Source organism: Acomys russatus, chromosome 28 (genome assembly GCF_903995435.1).
Source record: "Acomys russatus chromosome 28, mAcoRus1.1, whole genome shotgun sequence".
Classification (NCBI taxonomy): domain Eukaryota; kingdom Metazoa; phylum Chordata; class Mammalia; order Rodentia; family Muridae; genus Acomys; species Acomys russatus.
The window spans coordinates 20175823-20197223 of record NC_067164.1 but is presented as its reverse complement, the minus strand read 5'-3'; the positions used below and the strand labels follow the sequence as shown (position 1 = coordinate 20197223).

At 39.9% G+C, this 21401-nt stretch overlaps 1 protein-coding gene across 1 annotated transcript in view; it reads right to left on the bottom strand.

Moving 5' to 3' along the window:
* Bmp2k (BMP2 inducible kinase) overlaps positions 1–21401 on the bottom strand; it is a 99848-nt gene that overhangs the window by 39203 nt on the left and 39244 nt on the right. Inside the window, exons 4-9 of the mRNA XM_051170643.1 lie at positions 17987–18129; positions 15966–16087; positions 13601–13682; positions 11113–11245; positions 3356–3459; positions 1493–1572 (exon numbers count right to left, since the gene is read on the bottom strand). Coding sequence (XP_051026600.1) covers positions 1493–1572; positions 3356–3459; positions 11113–11245; positions 13601–13682; positions 15966–16087; positions 17987–18129 — 664 coding nt within the window. The remainder of the gene's footprint in view (positions 1–1492; positions 1573–3355; positions 3460–11112; positions 11246–13600; positions 13683–15965; positions 16088–17986; positions 18130–21401) is intronic.

Here is a 21401-nt window from a genome sequence, read left to right as displayed (position 1 = left end):
CCAGTATAACCCCAATTGCACATAGTACTCTGGTAAGTGCAATTTTGAAGCAATATGATTAGCAGGCATAGGTGAGCTTTCAAACCAGCAACAATAAAAATAGGTAAATTTATTTTTAATATTATGTATGCATGCAGTGTATTTAGATCAAATCCAACCCCAACTACCCACCCCATTTTCTTCCCTATTACCATCAAAGATTTTCACTCACATCTGCATGGACTATTTTTTTTTTTTTTTACTTATTTTTGATGCTCATTCAGTCCATTTGGTGCTTCCAATATGTGCATGGGTATGAGACCAATATAATCTTAAAATTTCATATTTTTTCAACTTTTCTTTCTATAAAGTCATCATAAAATTTCAATAAATATCTCCCTTAATATTTCTTTAATGACTTAACTTAATACAATTTCAGATGATTTAACACCTAAAATTGTATATGCATGGTTTATCAAGGCCACAGCTACTGCAGGCACAACGCACACCTACCGGTATTTCATAATACTGATATGTGCCACAAGAGGGAGCCCTTCTAACAGTGATTTTCCAAAAGGAAGAAAACAAAAACTGCAGAGCAAGATTTTTAGGCCTAGTTACCTAGTTGAACTTAGTAGGTCATAAAATGGAAGACCTGAAAGTACTATAGAAGGGGAACTGACTGGAAATGGGGGCCCCTGCAGTGCGCGGGAGACAAAAGGCAGCAATGGAGGGCTCATATGAACAAAAGACATTATAAACAAGCAAACAACAACAACAAAAACCCTTTACGGCAATTTTTTTTTCCAGAAAACTATGTCAGCATATTGCAGGTGTGCTGTCTTCTACAAACAACAGGGCAGATGATGGGATGATGGGAGTGTTATGGTGCACGCCTCTAAAACTGTAATGAAAATAGTAAGACCATTTGTGTGCACAGCCAATCACAGCTCGTTTTAATGAAAACCAAGCTGCCCACAAAAGTGAGCCCTATGTATTCTGAATTGCTGAATCATGCCTCCAGCCCCAGATTTTAGGTCTCAATCTACATAGCAGAATCAAATTTATCAATAGACTAAATAACTGAAAAATCAGGCTTCCAACTTAATTCCTTACAAGCATTCTAGTTACACACACGAATTCCACAAACGCCATACACTAACGGCCGGTGACACTTATGTTTTTTCTTAACTGTAAACCACAGTGTTAATAGCTGTGAACTCACATCTCAGGCTTCCTGAATTAGGAACGGTCAGTGATGAGAATGACGACAGCCACAGAGAGCAGACAGACCCACTGCAGGTAAACAGTCTCGGCGTCACTGACAAAAGGAGAGCGCTGCCACATGACCGTCCTCTATGCTCACTCTCTAAGCTACAGACTGTAGACTAAGCAGCAAGACGTGCTGGGTAGGTGAAGACAGAAGTCAGCAAACAGGGTCTGCTACAATTACAATGAGAACTGCAGCCGTTCCTTTCACAAATGGCTCCGGCGTGGGCACCCGGCCACTCACCTGGCTTTCATCTGGCTTCTCCTAGCAGCAGCTTCGCTAGCAGTCATCGGTTCAGGGAGAGTTGAGGGAAGAGAGGAATTCTAAAATTAAAAAAAAGAAAGAAAGAAAGAAAGAAAGCATTTGTCCTTTAGTTTTTAATTTGAGCTGTAGTTATTTTTTACACTATGGACTGCTAGCACTCCCTGAGACGCCATTACTCAGTTATATTCTCCAGATTTAATTTGCAAACATCACTTTACATAAATGTCATCTTCATATTAATTTTCCACAGAAGTCTTTAGAAGATGATTCGTGTATACACGATTCTTTTGGGTAAATCTTGAGTAAAAATAAATGTTAACACATTCATGAATCAAGGAGACTTTGTACTTCAGAAAATAAACAACCAGGATAACAATCATGCTGTTTCTAGATGCTACAGGGACTCTCTGTGATGCTGCACAGTCTACACAATGCAGACATCTCTCCTCGTCCATCTCTGTGTCCCCGTCTGGCCACTGTGAGCAGGAGCTGAACAGAAAGCTCAAGCCAGGTAAACGTCACACAAAGCTACTCTCCTCGCTAAAGCGTTAAACCATCAACGTAGACACAATAAAGTGATACTGTGAGGGCTGTTAAAAAAAATAAAAATAAAAAAGGATGCCACAGATCTTCCTTTGTCTAAGAAGGTGAGTTGAGTTACACCAGAAGAACAAGTCAGACCAGAATGATCTCCACAGTGTTCAGGGTGGGTTAAAACCAGTAATGATCCAGAAGCTTTCATTAAATGGAGCATAAATTTGGCTTGTATAGTTCACCATAGTATGTAGGAAGTGACTAGAAGGCAAAGCCATTGAGCCAGGCATGGCAGCACATGGGGGGAGGGGGGGGAGAGAAAGAAGAAGGAGGAGGAGGAAAGAAAGAAAGAAAGAAAGAAAGAAAGAAAGAAAGAAAGGAAGGAAGAAAGAAAGAAAGAAAGAAATTAAAGCCTTTGAGTAAAATCAGTCATCCCAAATGAGCACTCTTGGCCTCACACTGGGCTACTGAACTACACATTAGCTATAATCATTATAATTACTACCCTAATTTTACAGCAGGAGGACAAGAGGATTAGCCACCATAAAGATATAAAGTCACCCACTGGTAAAAGAAATAACTGAAAGGCCAGTCGTGATGGCACACGCCTTTAATCCCCCCACTCATGAGACCCACCTACTTCTGCCAGTCCAGGAGAGACAGTGCTACACAGAGAAAAACTTCTCAAAAAAAAGAAAACAAAAAGAAAAAAAAGCAATAACTGAGGTCATGTCTCTCCCTTTACAATACCTCTACTATTTATACCAAAGGGTCCTATGTTTTTTCATTTAACACTGTGCTTAGTGTCTTCCTCAGTAATGTCTGTCCATACATCTTGGCTAAAAAACAAAACAAAGGACTTAAAATTTTGTTATCAAATATGTCAATACTTAATAATAACAGCCTATGCTGTCACGACACGTCATGTTTTGTCTCTCTCCACAGTGCCACAATGATACCCTGCTGAAGCCCTCCAGAACAGCTGAGGACATGAGGCTTCATATGAAAACAGCATCGGAGCCAGGCGTGGTGGCGCATGCCTTTAATCCTAGCACTCAGGAGGCAGAGGCAGGCAGATGGCTGTGAGGTCGAGGCCAGCCTGGTCTACAAAATGAGTCCAGACAACAAAGGCTACACAGAGAAACCTCGTCTCGAAAAACATAAGAAAAGAAATAAAAGAAAACAGCATTATACTCCATCGAGACCCCCTGACATGAAACAAGAAGCTCTCAAACCACACAAACACGTGTATGCACACATATAATTAGGACGGATTTTATAGTCTTAGCTACTTGAAAAACTACTTACATTGATGTTGGAGACTGGACAATTCTTTTTGGCAAACTTAAATGCAAAGTAGGACACTTGAAATATGTCAGGTCTGTGCTCTGGGTCCGGTTCAAGCATGTACCCTGCAATAACAGATCAAATCATTACGATGCTTGGCTGAAGACACATTCTACCGAGAGGCACGGATGGGAGGGACACTCCAGCCTCAGATCGGGACTCCTGACAACTTTGGTAATGCTTAGAAGAAATGGCAGAAACGTCTTCTAGATATGAACATAACCATAAGCCCGCTACACAGGCAGGTCACAGAACATTCTTGTGCTGGACAGAAAAGGTGACACAAAGCCAACAGTGAACTAACAACCCAAAATCTGTGAAATTAGGGAATACTTAATTACACAAGAAAACTCCAGGTCCCAGTGAGGAGGTTGAGGGGCCCCTAAAACAATTCCCTCTGAAGTAATTCTATTACCCAAAATGCCTTTATTTTGAAATTGTCCTAATCACTGAGAAAGGCTAACTGTGCTCATTATAACGTATTTAGCAGACCAGCAGAGTACTGGCATGATAGATTTCAAAATGCACGCCTTCCTGACATACTAGCCAGAGAAAGCACAGCTCTTCTTTCAATGCTGTTTCTCACCCTCATGGTCACTAGTGTACACAGTTTTATTAGTGCACTATTTTATAAGTACACGAACCTTATAGCACTGCCTAATGTCCCTGAGATAGTCTGCCAAAACTGACCATTAACTGCTGTGTATCTAGTTTTAAGTGGCTTGTATTTCAAATTTCACAAGGTTGAAATTTATATTCAATTCTGTAACTAATAAAAATTAGTTGTGTTGACATGACCGTGGCTAGTTCTCCTTTATTACCCTTAAAGTACTTCTAATGCTTAAATTATGTTAAATGTGTTTGAAATTAAAATTTTCGCTAACTACTCTCAAGTTTACTAGTAAAACAGTATGTTAAGTTCACAGCACTAAGACAAAGTCAAAATGAACTAAAGTCTCTTCTAAATCTAGTGCCTTGAACAAAGAATGAAAAGTAGTGACACCAAAGACAAAGTCAGCATGGATCAGAAAATTACGAGCTTGATTTAAAAACACAGAAATTATTCATGTAATATGATTGATATATTTAAAAAGCTAATATATGCTATATAATCTATTCTTTATAGTCTTATTACCATTATTAGATTAAGATAACTAAAAACGTATCATTCAAATATTTTAGTTTATATTCAACCCTCAAGCAAACATCTGGGAGATCTACCAGGTGTGTGTGTGAATGTGTATCCTAAAATAAATGTCTTAATAACAAAACCATTAAATGCTTAAAAAGCCGCAATACATAGTTAATTTAACAAAGTAAAATAAATTTTACAGCACATTTAACAGTTTTGTTCAGATTATTTAACAACCAAATTACAGGAAACTTACCAAATTCACATAAAAGTATTTTGTACTCTAGTAGTATATTTCTTTTAAAATGTGATTCTAAAGGTAGCTTAATGATAAATATTTATTACTAAAAAACACCTATTTGGCATAGAGAAAGAATAAGATATTTTCAAGTATTTGGGAAATCAGGAATAATGCAAGGTAAAAAAACAAGATAATGAAGAAAGTAGATACGATCTCATTGTAAATGTGGGCTCCAAATTCAGCTTCTGTCAACACAGACTAACAGGAGCCTGTGTTACAGGGTTACATGTGCAACAGAGTAACAGGTCGGGTACAGAAGTAAATCAGTTCTTCTGATACAAGACCAGAGAAAATTCCCTTCAAATCTCTCTTAAAGATAGCTTCCAAAGTGAACAGAGCCCTTAAAGGAATTACAGTAACAGAATGCACTTCCTTAGAGACATTACTTTCATCTAAGAAATTATTCCTAAATTTCCACAAAGAATGAGCCTTCAAGCTCATGAGTTTGTGATACCTGTGTTGTGTTTCATACCATCTGAAAAGCAGTAAGGAGAAAGGAGGGGAGGGGAAGAGATGGGATGGAGGGGAGGAGAACTAGATGTTCTAGTCAAAACTAGACCAGGTAATTCTTTCTCGAGCACAGTACCACAGCCTTCAGATCCACATTACACACATATCCCGAGGCGCTTTTATACAGTGCTCTTAAGACACGCGTATTTTGACAACTGGTCATGATATTAGGTGTGAGATCTTTCAAAGGCATGCTCAAAGTTTCAGATTTTAGAACACCTGGGTTTTGAATGTTTAGATTAAATATTCTTCTCACTTTGTATTAAAGTTGGAAGTCTTGTCTGGTGAGGCCCTGTGCCCATCTCTCTAAGTTGCTGTTGTTGTTGCTGTTTTAATTTGTGTATTGGTGTACTTGTGTGTGATAGGAAAACGTGTCAAGGCACGTGTGGGGTAGGATCCCTCCCGCACACTTACATGTGTTCCGGGGTCAGACTCGGTGCTAAAGCTCCACAGCAGTTACCTATCTGTGCTGAGCCATCTCACCAGCCACCTGGTCTAATTTTAAATTCCAAATAATATGAGGTGACTAATAGTCATCACTAAGATCCACAAGCAGAAAAGAGCCATTTTTTTTAATCTCTGGATGTTTTTAATTGAAAATTGCTAGCCACTAAAATAGTAAGAAGAAAAATTCAACATAAAATCATTGAGAATTAAATAATATATACTATTGAACTGTAGTTATAAACATATTCCCTGGGTTACGGCATGATCTCATCTGAAGCACAGACTGACCAGCGTGAATCCAGTTCAAGGCTAGGACTTAACTAGTAAAAATAACACCTCCAGTTTCCAAATGGCTTGTCACTGTCTAAACTGCTTCTTAACTGCTAGGCCAGGATAACTGACCCACACACTCTATAGAAATATGCTTTCTGGGGAAGGAATACCTTATAATATAAACAAGGGCCCTAGAAGTGAGTGACAGGCCCTCTCTAACTGCCAGGTGATACACAGAACTAATGGGTGAGCATTTTCAAGGAAATCCTATCTCAAAGATGAATTAAAGTGTCTGAGGGATTTTCCCCCAAAAGTATGTTAAGAGAATGGGAAAGAGCACAGATAAAACAAGACTAGCCATGAGCTAGTCATCACTGAGGACGAGTGGCAGGTAAATAAAAATGTACTGCTCCATTCTGTTTGTATATATTGTTTAAACCCATAGTACATTTAAAAGAATTAAGACAATTCCTGGCTTTCTACAAAATGGGAGCTAAAACAAGTAATAGAATAAAAGAGCTAAGTGCCAGAACCATAAAGCATCAGTAAGTGAACAAAAAGCAAGAAAAGCGAAGCTCTGCACTACATCACAGCATGAACAAGAGCTGGGTGAGCACAGACCCTTACCAACTGTACTGTGTGTTTGGAATGTACGCCGGGTATGATGCACCATCAGGAGAGTCACCACGTACCAAAGGCTGTGCTTTGAGCATCCAGAGGTGAGCAGTCTGCTCTGCCCAGGCCTTATGCAGGCTACCCACTCAGGACAAGGATGACATGAAGTCACAGATGCAGTGCTGGCTGTTCAGCGTTAATGACAGCACTAGGAAAGGCTAAGCAATCATACATACAAATAAGCACTGGTCACAGCTGACTTGATTCTCACAATCACTGAAAGAGACAGATACTTCTCAGTTTATTTTCTTTATTTAAAGACCTTCCCCACTCCAACTCCCCAGTGGCCCCTTCAATTAGTGTGTGTGTGTGTGTGTGTGTGTGTGTGTGTGTGTGTGTGTGTGTGTGTGTGTGTGTGTGTGCGCGAGCGCACACGCATGCACTCATAAAACCTGCTGGGTCAATTTAGATCTTTAAATACGCTTATTTTAGAATTAAATACTGAGATACGCAGAGGTGCCCAATGTTCTACACCAAGAAAGCAACAGCAGAGTAACCGAAGCTGTTGTGCACCGGGTTTGCTCATCCCTGTGTGCGCAGGAGCACTTTACTAGAGAGAAGCAGCGCCCACCCAGCTCTAACTACTCAGCCCATTGCGATGCTGCTCATCCTCTGTTGTCCACCATCTTCTCAACTCTTAGATGCAAAAATGAAGGCGCTCCCTGCTCGCCCTCGCAGCAACAGCATCATGTGTTTAAGCAAAGTCTACAGGAACAAAAGATAAGCCTAATAAAGCAGCTCCATCAGCAACACACAGGCATAATTCCTTCTTCTGGATTACTACTGATAGTCAAAAGTATTCTCAAATAACCACAAAACTATACAGCTTTAGCAAACTGTTCATAGCTATTAACTCGCAGCTAACGAATTCAAACATTCCGAGTGACGTCAAACGAATGCAAACAGTACTGCAATTAACTATGTAAAAGTGAGTGGGCTGAGTAAATAAAATTTAGCACTAAGAGTCTGGAGATGAAAACTCATGTTTTCTGAATGCTGCACTTAGTTTAAAGCAATGTAAAACACTAACTGCATTTATAATCACAGAGGTGACTACGTGATGGTGAGAAGCAGGCCAGGCTACATGTGAAAGACACAGAAGTCAAACGGCCTTCAGCATCACACTGTAAATAAGGATGTTAGAGTCCTTCAAAATCTGTCCTTCGTTTGAAAAATAAAGTCTATTACACTTTGACAAGGAGGTAAACTCTTGTTTATTTTCATGTGTCTGTGGGTATGTGAGCATGCACATGTGGAAGTCAGGTGACAACTTTCAGGAGTCAGTTCTCTCCTCCAAGGTAGCTTCTGCACCTGGAACTAACTCTGGCCGTACTACACTTGCTCACCAAGCACTTTTACCCACTGAGCCATCTAACTGGCCCTGTTTTTAAAAGTTACAAGATTTTTTAAATTCCAATTTTTCCTGAATGCTTTTAGTTTATACATCCCTTTTCATTTTTGGCATAGCCAAATTGATGTCAGAAATTAAAACCTCAACATTTATGGCCAAATAAAGAAGCATATGCTACACAGTAAAGTAGCAAATAATTAAACGCTAATTGAGCCTAAAGTTATCAACAGTATTATCGCGCTTACCACAGCACTACACAAGCACAGCCCCACACACGGAGGTCACAGAGGAACAGAGGAGCTCACTTCTGCTTGGGAACAAAAGCACGTTTCAGGGCTTCAGCTGCCCAGGCTTCCACACAGGACTGGTGAGTGAGCCTTTAAGACATTTCAAGATCCCTACTAAAACTGCACCACGCTCAGCAACAAACAGTTACAGCCACAATGATTTATAAAAAAAAAAAAAAGCCTGCAGTTAAACATTAAAGCTCAATTAGCCAGAGAACATAGTAACTAACTTCCACAACCTAATCCTTGAGCATTGCAATTGATAGGGATTATTTCATGCCTCTATTGTTCTAACTTTTTGAGAACATTATTATAAGATAGAGAAGGTTAAGAGTTTACTATTTATTCAAATATCCATGGAATTATGTCTGCTCACTTAAAAAAAAAATTCATTCTACAAAACAGTACGCTAGAAGAGAACTGCTGAAAACTTGAGGCTGGAGTATTGTCGGTAGAAGGCTGTGACATCTATTCATGGGTACCGAGGATGATGACTTAGACTGCCCGAACAGGCACCTCCAACTTGACTGTAGGCTGGCACAGATCAGAAAGCCCACACAAACAGCGCTGCCAGGTACGGAACGACGGAGATTGAAGTCACACTCTGGCCTGATGACATAGGTGTCAGTACAAGTGAAAAGCTCCACAGAACAGAGGGGAAGCTCCCTGGAAACAAGGCCCTGAGGACAAGCGTAGAAAGCAAGTGGGTCCTGAAGAAAAGTGTGTGGCAAAGTACTCACGGGTGCTCATACCCCACATCCCTGAGCTGCAGTGTTAGGAATCCTGGTGCCTCAGCCCCATGAGAGTTACAAAGCTGACCCTAGGTGAGGCTCGGGGGGGATGACAAAGCCTTCCTCAGGCAGACCGTGAATATTGATGATCTGCCCAGAAAATGTCCACTGTAGCTTTTTCTCACCACCCCCGAACCAATGTGCATGGCATGAAGACTGCTCTTCCTGAGTTCAGCTATGCCTGCCTCCTTGTTCAGCTGTACACAGTAAACACACACAGCTTCCAGGGTCCAGGACCCAAGACATGCCAGCACATGAGCACACTTTTTTTTTTTTTTTTTTAAGTTTTTGAGACAGGGTTTCTGAGTGTCCTGGAAGGAACGCTCTCTGTCTGCCCCACCCCCCCCACCCCCACCTCCCTCGTCCAGGCTGGCTTTGAACTCACAGAGATCTGCCTGCCTCTGCCTCTGCCTCCCAAGGACTGGGATTAAAGGCATGCGCCACCATGCCCGGCTACAAGCACACATATTTAATGCTCTCATACTGAACTGTTTGCACTAGGAGAGCAGCAGTCAAACTTCAGCAGTTTCCTCTCCCTGCTCCGTTATTCTGGTTCTGCTCGCCTAGGAAAAGCATTCTGTATAACACAAAGTACTTTGTGTGTCAGGATCATATAATTCTCCAATTTCCAATTATCTGTGAACAAATTTGTATCACAGAAATTCTGTGCTTTAAAAGTTTGTAAGTCACATAGAGGTTTATGTCCCTTTTTCTTTTGAACAACATGACCAATATTTAAGTCTGGAGCCCTTTTCCTTGATTTACACAAGGCCCACACATTCAGAAAGTCGGCCACTTCTCAAATACATATCAAGTACTATTTTCAATTCATCACTTAGGCCAGTGTTGCTGAACTGGAGGAGTTAGTGGGAGCAGTGCTGTCAGATGTACCCAGAGGCCTCGTATGCCTACTGAGCAAGCGGTCTACCACTAAGTAATATACACCCAGCCCTTGGCTTTTCTGAGACAGTCTTTCTATACCGTAACTCCGAGTGACCTGGACCTCATCACTGCATTCTCCTGCATCTGTCTCCCCAGTGCTGGAATTTCAGGTATTTGCCACAACACCTAGACCATACAGACAGACTTAAAAATGGGAAGTTATATGCCACTGGGTTATCTTTTATAGGCCCTTAGGTTGGCTACCTACATTTTCTACATTCTAGACTTGTGATTAAATTTTCCTTCAATGTATATTTTAATTTTTACATTTAAATATTTTATTTATATGACATTTTAACAGAAAAAAATGAGGACTTCACTCTTTGTTCACAAATGGCTAAGAAAATTATCTATTTTCACCTATTTTCTTCACTAAGCTTAGATGCTATCTTTATCTTTTGAATGCCAAATAAATTTAAGTCGACATTCTGTTCTGTGCCACAGAGGCTAGAAAGGGTGTTTAAAATGCAGAAAACAAGGCTGAAATACGAAAGACACTTTAATCAGAGCTGAGAGGAGCTGGCTTAACACTGCAGCGGCCTAACATACTTGACTGTCTACAGTTGCCCCCTCTAATCAAAGATCTTTTTCTGAAGTTTTATAATGCACACGAACAAAATGTTAACTTACAGTCACTGTTTTAAACAAAGCAAAGGCCTTTAGAAAAGTTGGAAAGAAATCTCCTTATTTATTAACTACAGTGAATTTGGTTTCAAAGGTATAAAAATTGAACAATTAAATGTTGTTGTAAGTGCCCCCCAGTAATTCTGGTTGCCTTGATTATGTAATTGCAGTCATATGCTACTAAATCTTATCTAGGTTAAAAATAACCTTGTATCCATTGGTAATTATATTTCTTTCTCCTCTATAGAGGTAATATAACAATTTAAAATTATTTTTACTATAGTTTATAAAATTATATTAAAAGTCTAGAATTAAGAAAAAGCATAAACAGCAGGCCCTAAAATATAATATCTTTTTAAAAAGATTTAATACATCAAATACTTACTAATCAAACAATGTATGTTATGGGAGTAGCGAGAATTATCTGGGATGGTGAAGCTGCCATCACAAATAGCAACTTGACTCTCACCAAAAGGAAGAGTGAAGAAACAAAGTTTGTACAGTAAACATCCCAGGGCCTGTAAAACAAAAACACAGGAACACCATTAGGGCTCAGCCACCAACACAGAACATCGAACAGTCAAGACCGAGCTGGAAATGGAGTCAACGGTAGAGCACTTGCTGAAATATGCCAGAACCTAAGAACCATCCTTTTCACCACCAGCAAGAAAACCTAAAGCTAAGCATGCTGTTTAAAACAAATGAGCAAATGTTCCTATTTTGGATCAAATTGTTACTTAATCAAGTTTAACATGTTTAATGTTTTTAGAAAGTTCGATGTTTCTCTGCTGTATCTGTGATCAGTTAGAAGAGCTGCTCTGTATCACAGGAAACTAAAATTAAACCCGGCTGATTCCTTGTGCAGAAAATAACATCTACTTGGTACTGTCCTCATAAGCACTGCCACCTTGACACCACCACACTGAGCGGATGTCTCCGTCAGATGCTTACAGGCAGTTTATGGAAGCATTTTCCTAGTGGTTGGTGTGGGAGGGCACAGCCCACAGGGTTCTGAGGAAAGCCCTGGGCTAGTGGTCCTCAGGGACATAGCAAAGCAGGCTAAGTAAGTCATGGCTAGAAAGGTGGTAAGCAGCATTCCTCCATGGTCTCTGCCTCAATTCCGGCCATCAGGCTCCTGGCCTGCCTTCCCTTGGTGGCAGACTCCTACGCTGTAAGGTCAATCAAGACGCTTTGGACATGGTGTCTACCACAGAGCAGTAAGCCTAACTAAAGCACAAGGCTATTTTTAACAATTATTCTTAAGACTCATTATAAAATATGCTTTAAATCCTATGGCTCACAATAAGAGTAGGCTGTCCATCAAAGTTAAGACAGCCAACAATAAACTGTACTGCTTGTTATTTCATAACATAAAAATTAATTCACAGACCAACCAGATGGGAGATAGCTCAGAGCTTAAGAGCACTGACTGCTCTTCCCGAGGTCCTGAGTTCAATTCCCGGCAACCACAGGGTGGCTCACAACCATCTACAGCATCACCTGATGCCCTCTTCTGGCCTGCAGGTGTACATAATAAAAATAAATAAATCTTTAAAAAAACAAAATAATACTATGACTAGATGTGGTGACATACACTTTTAATCCCAGCACTCAGGGACAAAAAAGACCTCTACAACCACTTCTTGTAATCATTTCGTTTTATAGATTAAGAGCCAACTCATGTTGATTTTTATACAACACATAATCATCAGCTTTTCTGTAAGTTATCCCATCCATCCAACACTAATGCCAAGGATGGGAAATTTAATTTGAATCATAGAGACTGACACAATATCAAAATAATTAAAACAAACTTACTTCCAATTTGGTTTAATCTTACATAGTTTAAAACCCAATTACCCTAAGAATCACTGACCCAAAAGGAAAAAAAAAGTATTACAATAAGCAGATGAGAAGATCCCAAAGACTTGACAGCCTGGCACGACTGTTGTCTCTTGGGTTTCTGTAGCTTCCCACAGCCCTGGGGGGAGCAGGCTAGAGAAGCAGCAAAGAGATGGCACTGGCCTGTGGCCATCACACATGTGCAGCTGGAAGGTGACTCAGACAGGGAGGCCCTCAGTGCTACCCTTGGAGACTGCAGTGGATCCCTGGCACCTACATGGTATAAGGAGAAAGCCAACTGCTAAACAGTTTTCTCTCTCATGCTGTGGCACGCGGCCTTACACATATAATCGATAATTTTTTAATTTTTAAAAATCAAAACTATCTCATTTTTTGTACATTCTAGACTCATTTCAAAAAATTGTATTCCTCTAGTGATAATATGCTCATACAAATATGGCTGCCAGCTATTGTTTAATGCACAGAGATTTTAAGGTAGTTTCATAGGCTATTAAAAATACAATCCAAACTATATTTTACTTACTAGTTTGAAAGAGATATGAGATTCTAACTAGGTTTTTCTATAAATTAACATTATCTGTTGATACAATAAAATCCAGATAAATATATACTAAATAAGCAGTAGTTAATACCACGTTCAGAATTAGAAAAAGGTTACTTGTGTTAGTTTCCCTTTAAAAAACATCAAAAAATATTCCAGAAAGTTATACTGTAACTGCTTAACACTTAATATCCATATTTTCTATATTGCCATCAGCCACTCATTCAAAACTAAAAAATGTGAACATTCACCTACAATCTAAGTCCTAAGACTGCCTGCGGTGGTAGCTACATTACACACACATGTCCCCCTTCCTTTTAGCATCGGCATCCCATCCCCTGGCTGATAAGATGAACACTCTAGCGTTCTCCTGAGCGGAAAGCTCTCTCTGCACAGAAAGGATGCCTTTGCGGAGGCAAGAGGAGATGACGGACACCGCTCAAGTCATTCCCCAGCTTCTGGGCCTTACCCAGATGTCAGCCCTGGTGGTGATGGGTTTCCCGCCATAGAGGTTGATCATTTCCGGGGCTCTATAAGACAGAGTCGTGTATCTAGAAACATGAATCAAACAAAAAAGATACATTCAAAAACGAAATATGCTTCTCCAAAAGACATAACATAAAAGGCTTTTGGGAAATAATATTGTTTTTAATGGCTTGTTAAAAGTCTACCAAGAATTAAATGAAACAAAGTATCTATAGACATTTTATCCAGCAACTACAGCAGCATCTAATTAAATATAAGCTGAATTTACTGATAAAAACTTAAATGACAACTTATTAGAAATAACTTCTGTTGATTTACATGAAATAATTCAATTTAACTGTAACACCCTCCTTATTAAAATATTTTCAAGTATTAAAAGTAAAACTGCACTCTCAATGCAGAGCCTTTTGTTTTCTGGTGGTTTTAAGAAAGGGTTTCTCTGTGTAGCATGGCTGTCCTGGATTCACTTGGTAGACCAGGCTGGCCTTGAACTCACAGAGCCTTAACTATATCCCACAACGCAAGAATTAAACACCTAGGAGATTGGAGATACTTGACATCTCAAGCAGCCACTAGAAATCTTCATGCATAAGATGCTTTAATTACATGGATCCCCCGGAGAGTGGGTGAATAGAAGGACCTGGAGGGGACAGGAGCTCCACATGGAGACCAATGGAGTCAACAAATCCAGCAGGGGGAGCAGGTAGGGAGGATGCTGCAGAGATGCGCCAACCAAGGACCATGCATGGTGAGGACCTAGACCCCCTGCTCAGATGTAGTTAATAGGCAGCACAATTTCCTTATGGGTCCCATAATATGGAAAGTAGGGGCTACTTCTGACATGGACTCTGGCGCCCACTCATTGATCACTTCCCCCTGTCTGGCCAGCCTTGCTAGGTCACAGAGGAAGAGGATGCAGACAGTCCAGATGAGACTTGATAGGCTGAGGTCGGATGATAGGGGAGGACGGCTCCCCTTTGTAAGGACTAGTGGGGGCGGGGGGTGACGAAGAGGGGGAATGAGGGTGGGACCAAGAGGTGACGAGGGAGGGGGCTACAATCAAAAATAAAATTTAAAAAAACAATAATTACATGGATCCCAAGAAGCCAACATGCAATGCTTCTATTCCTGTGATCTCCATGACATTTGTGTTTACAGAATCTATTACAGTCATTGTAGGCTGTCTTCTAGGTAGAAATATGCAATCTATGGGATATGTCACTGCTATATATACTCTATGTAACTGCACTGTACAGTGGGCAGACATCAGCTCTCTGAACAGCTCGCTGCCCTCTCTGAGACTCTGTGATGAAAAGACACTAATTAGCTGGCCCTGTTCTGATAGACCACTGTCCTCATGTCATTTCAGGAAATGCTTTAAGACAAACATTTTGTTCCATCTTCTAAAACTAAAAAGCAGAAAAGTTAGGTTCTTACAAGTACCCTGGCAACCACAGAAAATACAGGATGAAGAAACACAAAGCATGTGTGATATTTTCCCAGAGAGATTTGCAATATACCTCTGAAAGCCGGAGTGGCTTCATACAGTCTTAGCACTTCCAAATCTCATATAGTTTTCGGTACATATAATACACACATTCTTAACAACAACTAACATGTTATAAGCAATTTACATTCTCAAAAGCACCCACTGTCCCATATCAGTAAAGACAAGACACTATGATAATCTCAATAGTCACTTAAGAAAATGTGGGAGTTAAGACTTGTAGCTGGGTACGGTGGTGGCACACACCTGTAATCCCAGCACTCAGGAAGGCAGAGGCAGGTGGATCTCTGTGAGTTCAAGGCCAGTCTGTTCTACAAAGAGAATCCAGGACAGTCAAGGCTACACAGAGATACTCTGTCTCAGAAAAAAAAAAACAAAAAAACAAAAAAGAAAGAAAGAAAAGAACATTTGTTGCTCTTGCAGGGTGCAGATCCCAGCACCAGCACGGTGAGGCACAGCCATCTGTAATCTGTAACTCCAGTGCCAAGGGGCCCAATGCCCTCTTCTGACCTCCACATACAGTGCGCTTATCTACACACTCACTCATATTAAAATAAATCTTTTTAAATCACTTAAAATTCTCCTAATGACTCTATTTGCCACTGTAGCTTATTTTATACATTTCATTATTAATCTGTTTATCACACAGACAAAAAGATTCATTCATAGTATTCATCAACTGTCTATTAGACTTTCTATTCATACATTAATCATTTTCATTTGGAAGGAAATGAAATACAAATGAAATAATGTAAACTTTATACTAATGTAATGAGGTAGTTATAGACTCAAGTTAATCAAAATGCCTATGAGACGAAATACAATAGAGACAAGAACTTACTTTTTAATTTCTTCTTCTACTATATTAACTCCATCTTTTTGCGGATTAAGAAATTTATTAGTGGCACTGCCAAAGTCACAGAGCACATAATTTCCAGCATCATTTAGCAAAATATTTTCTACCTTAAGAAAAGAAAATCAATGATTATTATTTTGAAAGTAAAAGTTGTCTTTGTTTAACCTACAGGGATCAGGTGCTTGGTATACATATATGCACACACAAATATGTATATACACACATACACATATGTATATATACACACATACACACTGTGTACACACAAACACATATATGCATACATGTATGCACACATGCATGTGTTTATAGAGACAGAGGACTCCTCAAGCCAGAGGCAGATGAAGCAGAGCAGGCAGTGGCACACTCCTGATGACCCAGACCGCAGGAGGCTGAGACAAAAAGCCAGAAGGGCTTGTAAAAATGTCCAACACTAATCTCCTAGATTCCCTGATGAAGGACAAGCAGTGGCTGTCAAGATTCTTCTTTTTGAGGGGCTGGAGAGATGGCTCAGAGGTTAAGAGCACGGTCTGCTCTACCAGAGGTCCTGAGTTCAATTCCTGGCAACCACATGGTGGCTCACAACTACCTAGAATGTTCTCAGATGTCTTCTGGCAAATAGTTGCACATGCAAATAGAGTGCTCATATACATAAAATAAATAAATCTTTCTTTAAAGCTTCTTTTTGAGTATATGTCCATTTTTCCCCATCCCTAAGACGCCAGCCTACCTGGAGACAAGGAGTAGTGCAAAACCTCCTGTAAACTCCATTTCTCACTAACTTCCTCAGCTTGAGTATCACAAGCAAAACACTTGAAACCAAAAGTGTCGCTGGTTTGGAATTATTTTTACATTGGGGGCAAGATTCAAGAATAAGACTAAAGTTCACTCGTAATTTTACACAATATTCTATCTGCAATCTGAAGCATGTGGCCAGGTGCAGGATTTGACAGTCATGGCTCCCCGTATCAAATCTCAAACAAAGTTAAGAAACCAGGCATTTTTAAATGTAGATTTTCCTGATTTGAGATGCTCTGGCCTATAGCACCATTGTTATTTTAAAATCCCATACCGAAAAATACAAATTTAAATTTAACTTGGAAATCAGATTTAAAATACCTAAAACAAAGTATGACTAGTCCAATGTCTTGAATACTACAATGTAGGTTCAGAGAGAGCCCCATGTGGTGCTTACTAGCGCTTATATCAGTGGACAAATGTGTCTAGTCACTCCTCTGCACTGGTTATCTTACCTAGAAACAGGGGAGATAACAGCTACTACACGAAACTGTTGTTACAATAAGACAGAGTGAAGTACTCTTGAGTGCTTTCAGTGAAGTACTCAGAACACAGTTTTGAATATATTAAGGACCAAACAAATTATTATTATTTTGGCAATGTCTTCTGTGTCTATACTTATTTACAATACTAAAATGCTAATAAAGTTTATTTTAGCTTCTTTCATGATTATCAACAACCTACATTTTAAATGACATTGCTTATCATAATATATAAAATTGTATTTAATCAGTCAAAACATACACTTATTTATTTATTTATTTATTTATTTATTAAGTTAGTGAGCCTCTGCTCTGTGTCCTGCACTATTCAAGAGCATGCACATACCCCCCCCATCTCACTCACACACACACACACACACACACACACACACACACACACACACACACACAGTGAGCCTCTGCTCTGTGCCCTGCACTATTCAAGAGCATGCACATCTCTCTCTCTCTCTTTCTCTCTCTCCCTCTCTGTCTGTCTGTCTGTCTGTCTCTCTCTCTCTCTCTCTCTCTCACACACACACACACACACACACACACACACACACACAAGCATGAACCTCATAGTCTAGTGAGAAAGGTCAGAAAACAAACACTAGGCATATAGTGCAGATACAAACTACACAGGGGTCTGGGGAGGGGACAGGAGCAGGGAGAGAAAGAAAAGAATCTTACATTCTAAGCGTAGAACCAGTGCTGCCCAGTTCTTACCTTCAGGTCCCGGTGGATGATGGGAGTCTTACATTGATGCAACCTTGCGACAGCTTCGCAGGCGTCACAGAAGATCTGGAGGACCTCTGACTCGGTGAAGCCTGTCTGTAGCTTCTTATTCATCTGATTCACCACCTGCCCAGCTAAGCAAGAAGCAGCTCTGAGGACGCGTTCCAAATGAAGTCTACCAGAAAGACGACACCCACAAACGCCCTTCTCACGCTAGCCGTGAGTCTCCTAGCTCCGTGCAGATCCTTACACCTACTGCCCTGACTCAAGGATATACTTTCTTCAATTCTACATCTCTCAGATGAGAACACTAAAAAAGACAGGATCTTGCTAATACTGTTTGCTATCAGTTAACATTTAGCCACTTCTGGAATTGCAGCTTCCCTTAGGATTAATGATGTAATGAAGCAGTAGTGATTCCACAAGGCTTTGTATTGGGTAAAGCGTGATAAACAAAAATAAAGTTTCTAGTATCGTAGACATAAGATATCTGTGTTTCAAGATAAAAATGATGACATGAATATGACTGTAATTTATAGCATCACATAGTACGACTGTAAGAGAACTCACACGGTGAGCCTGAATTTGGATTGGGGAAAGGACAGCGAGAGGGAGAGTATCAACTTAGGCTTATCTAAGTGAGACTCACGATGAAATAGAAGAATGACTACAAACACGCAGAGCAAAGACTTAGGAGAACTTGTGGATAACAATGAGCTTTGTGTACCAACATCTCCTGTTTCGGAAGGAATCTGCTGACAACAAGTAACTTTTAAAGTGCTACTGCAGACATGGCCAAGGAAGCACAAAGAAAGATACGATGTGGCTGATGCAAGGCAGACACTCATAACTATATTTCATATTTTTATCTTAATAGCCAAAGAGAACTACCAATCTGACTTTTTAATTATTACCTTGATTAAAGAATAAAGGTTTCTACTGAGTTGAGCCATTAATGCTTTATTCCTGTTTTTAAAAGAAATAGGACTGGGAGAAAAATAATCAATAATCTTGCCCAGCTGTGGACCATGCATGCTACTGACCTGCCAGACAGGATCTGCTGCCTGGCCTGGTGCAACAGTGGCATGACTGTTGCAGGGTAGCAAACTGTTTTCTGATTGGACATAAGGCCTGTCCCATCAGTGGGAATTTACACCCGCTATTGCCAGGCTGGATGCATGGCGCTCTTCACCTCAGCCTCTTCTGCATATCCAACCAGCATGGGGTGCCACAGCAGCCACATTCCTGGCACTGTAAACCTAGTCAAAGGATCGTGGCTAGGGAGATCACAGACAGACCAGGGTGGACAAGGAGATCACAGACCAGGGTGGACAGGGTGCTCCTACTGCTAGTCGCTCAGAGGACATGCTGTCAAACGGCCTCTAAACATTTATGTTTAGACCCAGAGACAGTGCTCTTCTCAACCTTGGTCAGAGTACCTTCTTTTCACTTCAATGGCAGTAGTTAATGCACTGACTCATAACTATCAAAGCTTGCAGAACATGTGCCAGTTGAGTGCTCAGTCATAAATATCACCTCACCCCTCTTACACACACGCGCGCGCACACACACACACACACAAACACATCCAAGTGAGGTGTTTTTTCCTTCCACCCTTTCAACTCCCTAACACTAGCTATTAAAGGAAAAAGATCCCTGAATAAAGTGAGGGGTCAGAAAGATGGTGACAATATATATAGTTAAACTATTTCCTGCTGATAAGGGGCATCAAGTTCCTTAGAACAAGTCTGTTATCTAATTTCTTTGTCTTCTTGTTTCTTCTTTGAGCACGACTACTTAACAAACCATGACCAACAACAACCAACATCGAAGTAACAAGAATTAACAATCACTAGTCATTAGTATGTCTCAGCATCAATGGCCTCAATTCCACAATAAAAAGACACAGGCAAACAGAGTGGATGAAAAAACCAAAATAAAACAAAGCAAAACAAAACCCAGGATCCATCAATCTGCTACATTCAATAAACATACCTCAGCATCAAAGATAGACTAGACACTACCACAGAGCAAAGGGCTAGAAAAAGGTTTCCCAAGCAAATGGACCCAAGAAACATGTAGGAGTAGCCATTTTAATAAAATGGACTTTCAACCAAAAGTAATTAAAAGAAATGGAAGGACACTTCATTCTCATCAAAGGAAAATCCACCAGGAAGACATCTCAATTATGAATATTTATGACCCAAATGCAAGGGCACCCCCATTTGTAAAAGAAACACTAAAGTTTAAATCACACACCTAACACAACACATTAATAGTGGGTGACTTCAACACCCCATTCTCGCCAAAGGACAGGTCAGTGAGACAGGTTAAAGAAATAATGAAACTTACCCATAGACAAAATAATATACATTCTTGTCAGCACCACACAGAATCTTCTCCAGATTGACAATATATTTGATCACAAAGCAAGCCTAAACAGATACAAGAAGATTGAAATAACCCCCTTGTATCCTATAAGACCACCATGGATTAAAGCTGGCCTCAATAACAGAAGCAACAGAAAGCCTACAAAGCCATAGGAACTGAACAACTCTCTAGTCAACGACCACTGGGTCAGGGAAGAAATAAAGAAATTAAAATCTTTCTAGAATTCAATGAAAATGAAGGTACAATATACCCAAAGTTATGGGGCACAATGAAAGCAGTGCTAAGAGGAAAGTTCATAGTGTTAAGCGGCCTCATGAAATATCTCATATTAGCAACTTACAGCATACCTGGAAGCTCTAGAACAAAATGAAGCAAACACACCAAAGAGTAGACAGAAAAAACAAAAAAAAAAAAAAAAAAACCCTCAGGGATCAAATAATAAGAAAAAAAGAGAACAATACAAAGACTCAATGAAAACTAAAAGCTGGTTCTTTGAGAAAAATAAAGAAAATAGACAAAACTGTTAACCAAACCAACTAAAAGGCAGAGAGATAATACCAAAATTAACAAAATCAGAAATGAAAAGGGAGACAGACACTGAAGAAATCTGAAGAATCATTAGGTCATACTTCAAAAGCGTATACTCCACAAAACTAGAAAATTAAAATGAAATGGGTAGTTTTCTTGATAGATTCCACTTACCAAAATTAAATGAAGATCGGGTAAGCAATCTAAATAGGTCTATAATCCCTAAGGAAATTGAAGCAGTCATTAAAAGACCCCCAGAAAAAAAGAAAGCCCAGGGCCAGATGGATTCAGTGCAGAATTCTACCAGACTTTCAGAGATGAACCAATACCAATTCTCTTCAAACTATTCCATAAAATAGAAACAGAAGGAACATTGCCAAACTCATTCTATGAAGCTACAGTCTCCCTAAGTCCTAAACGACACAAAGATTCAGTTCACAATGAGAATTTCAGACCAACATCCCTTATGAACATTGATGCAAATATA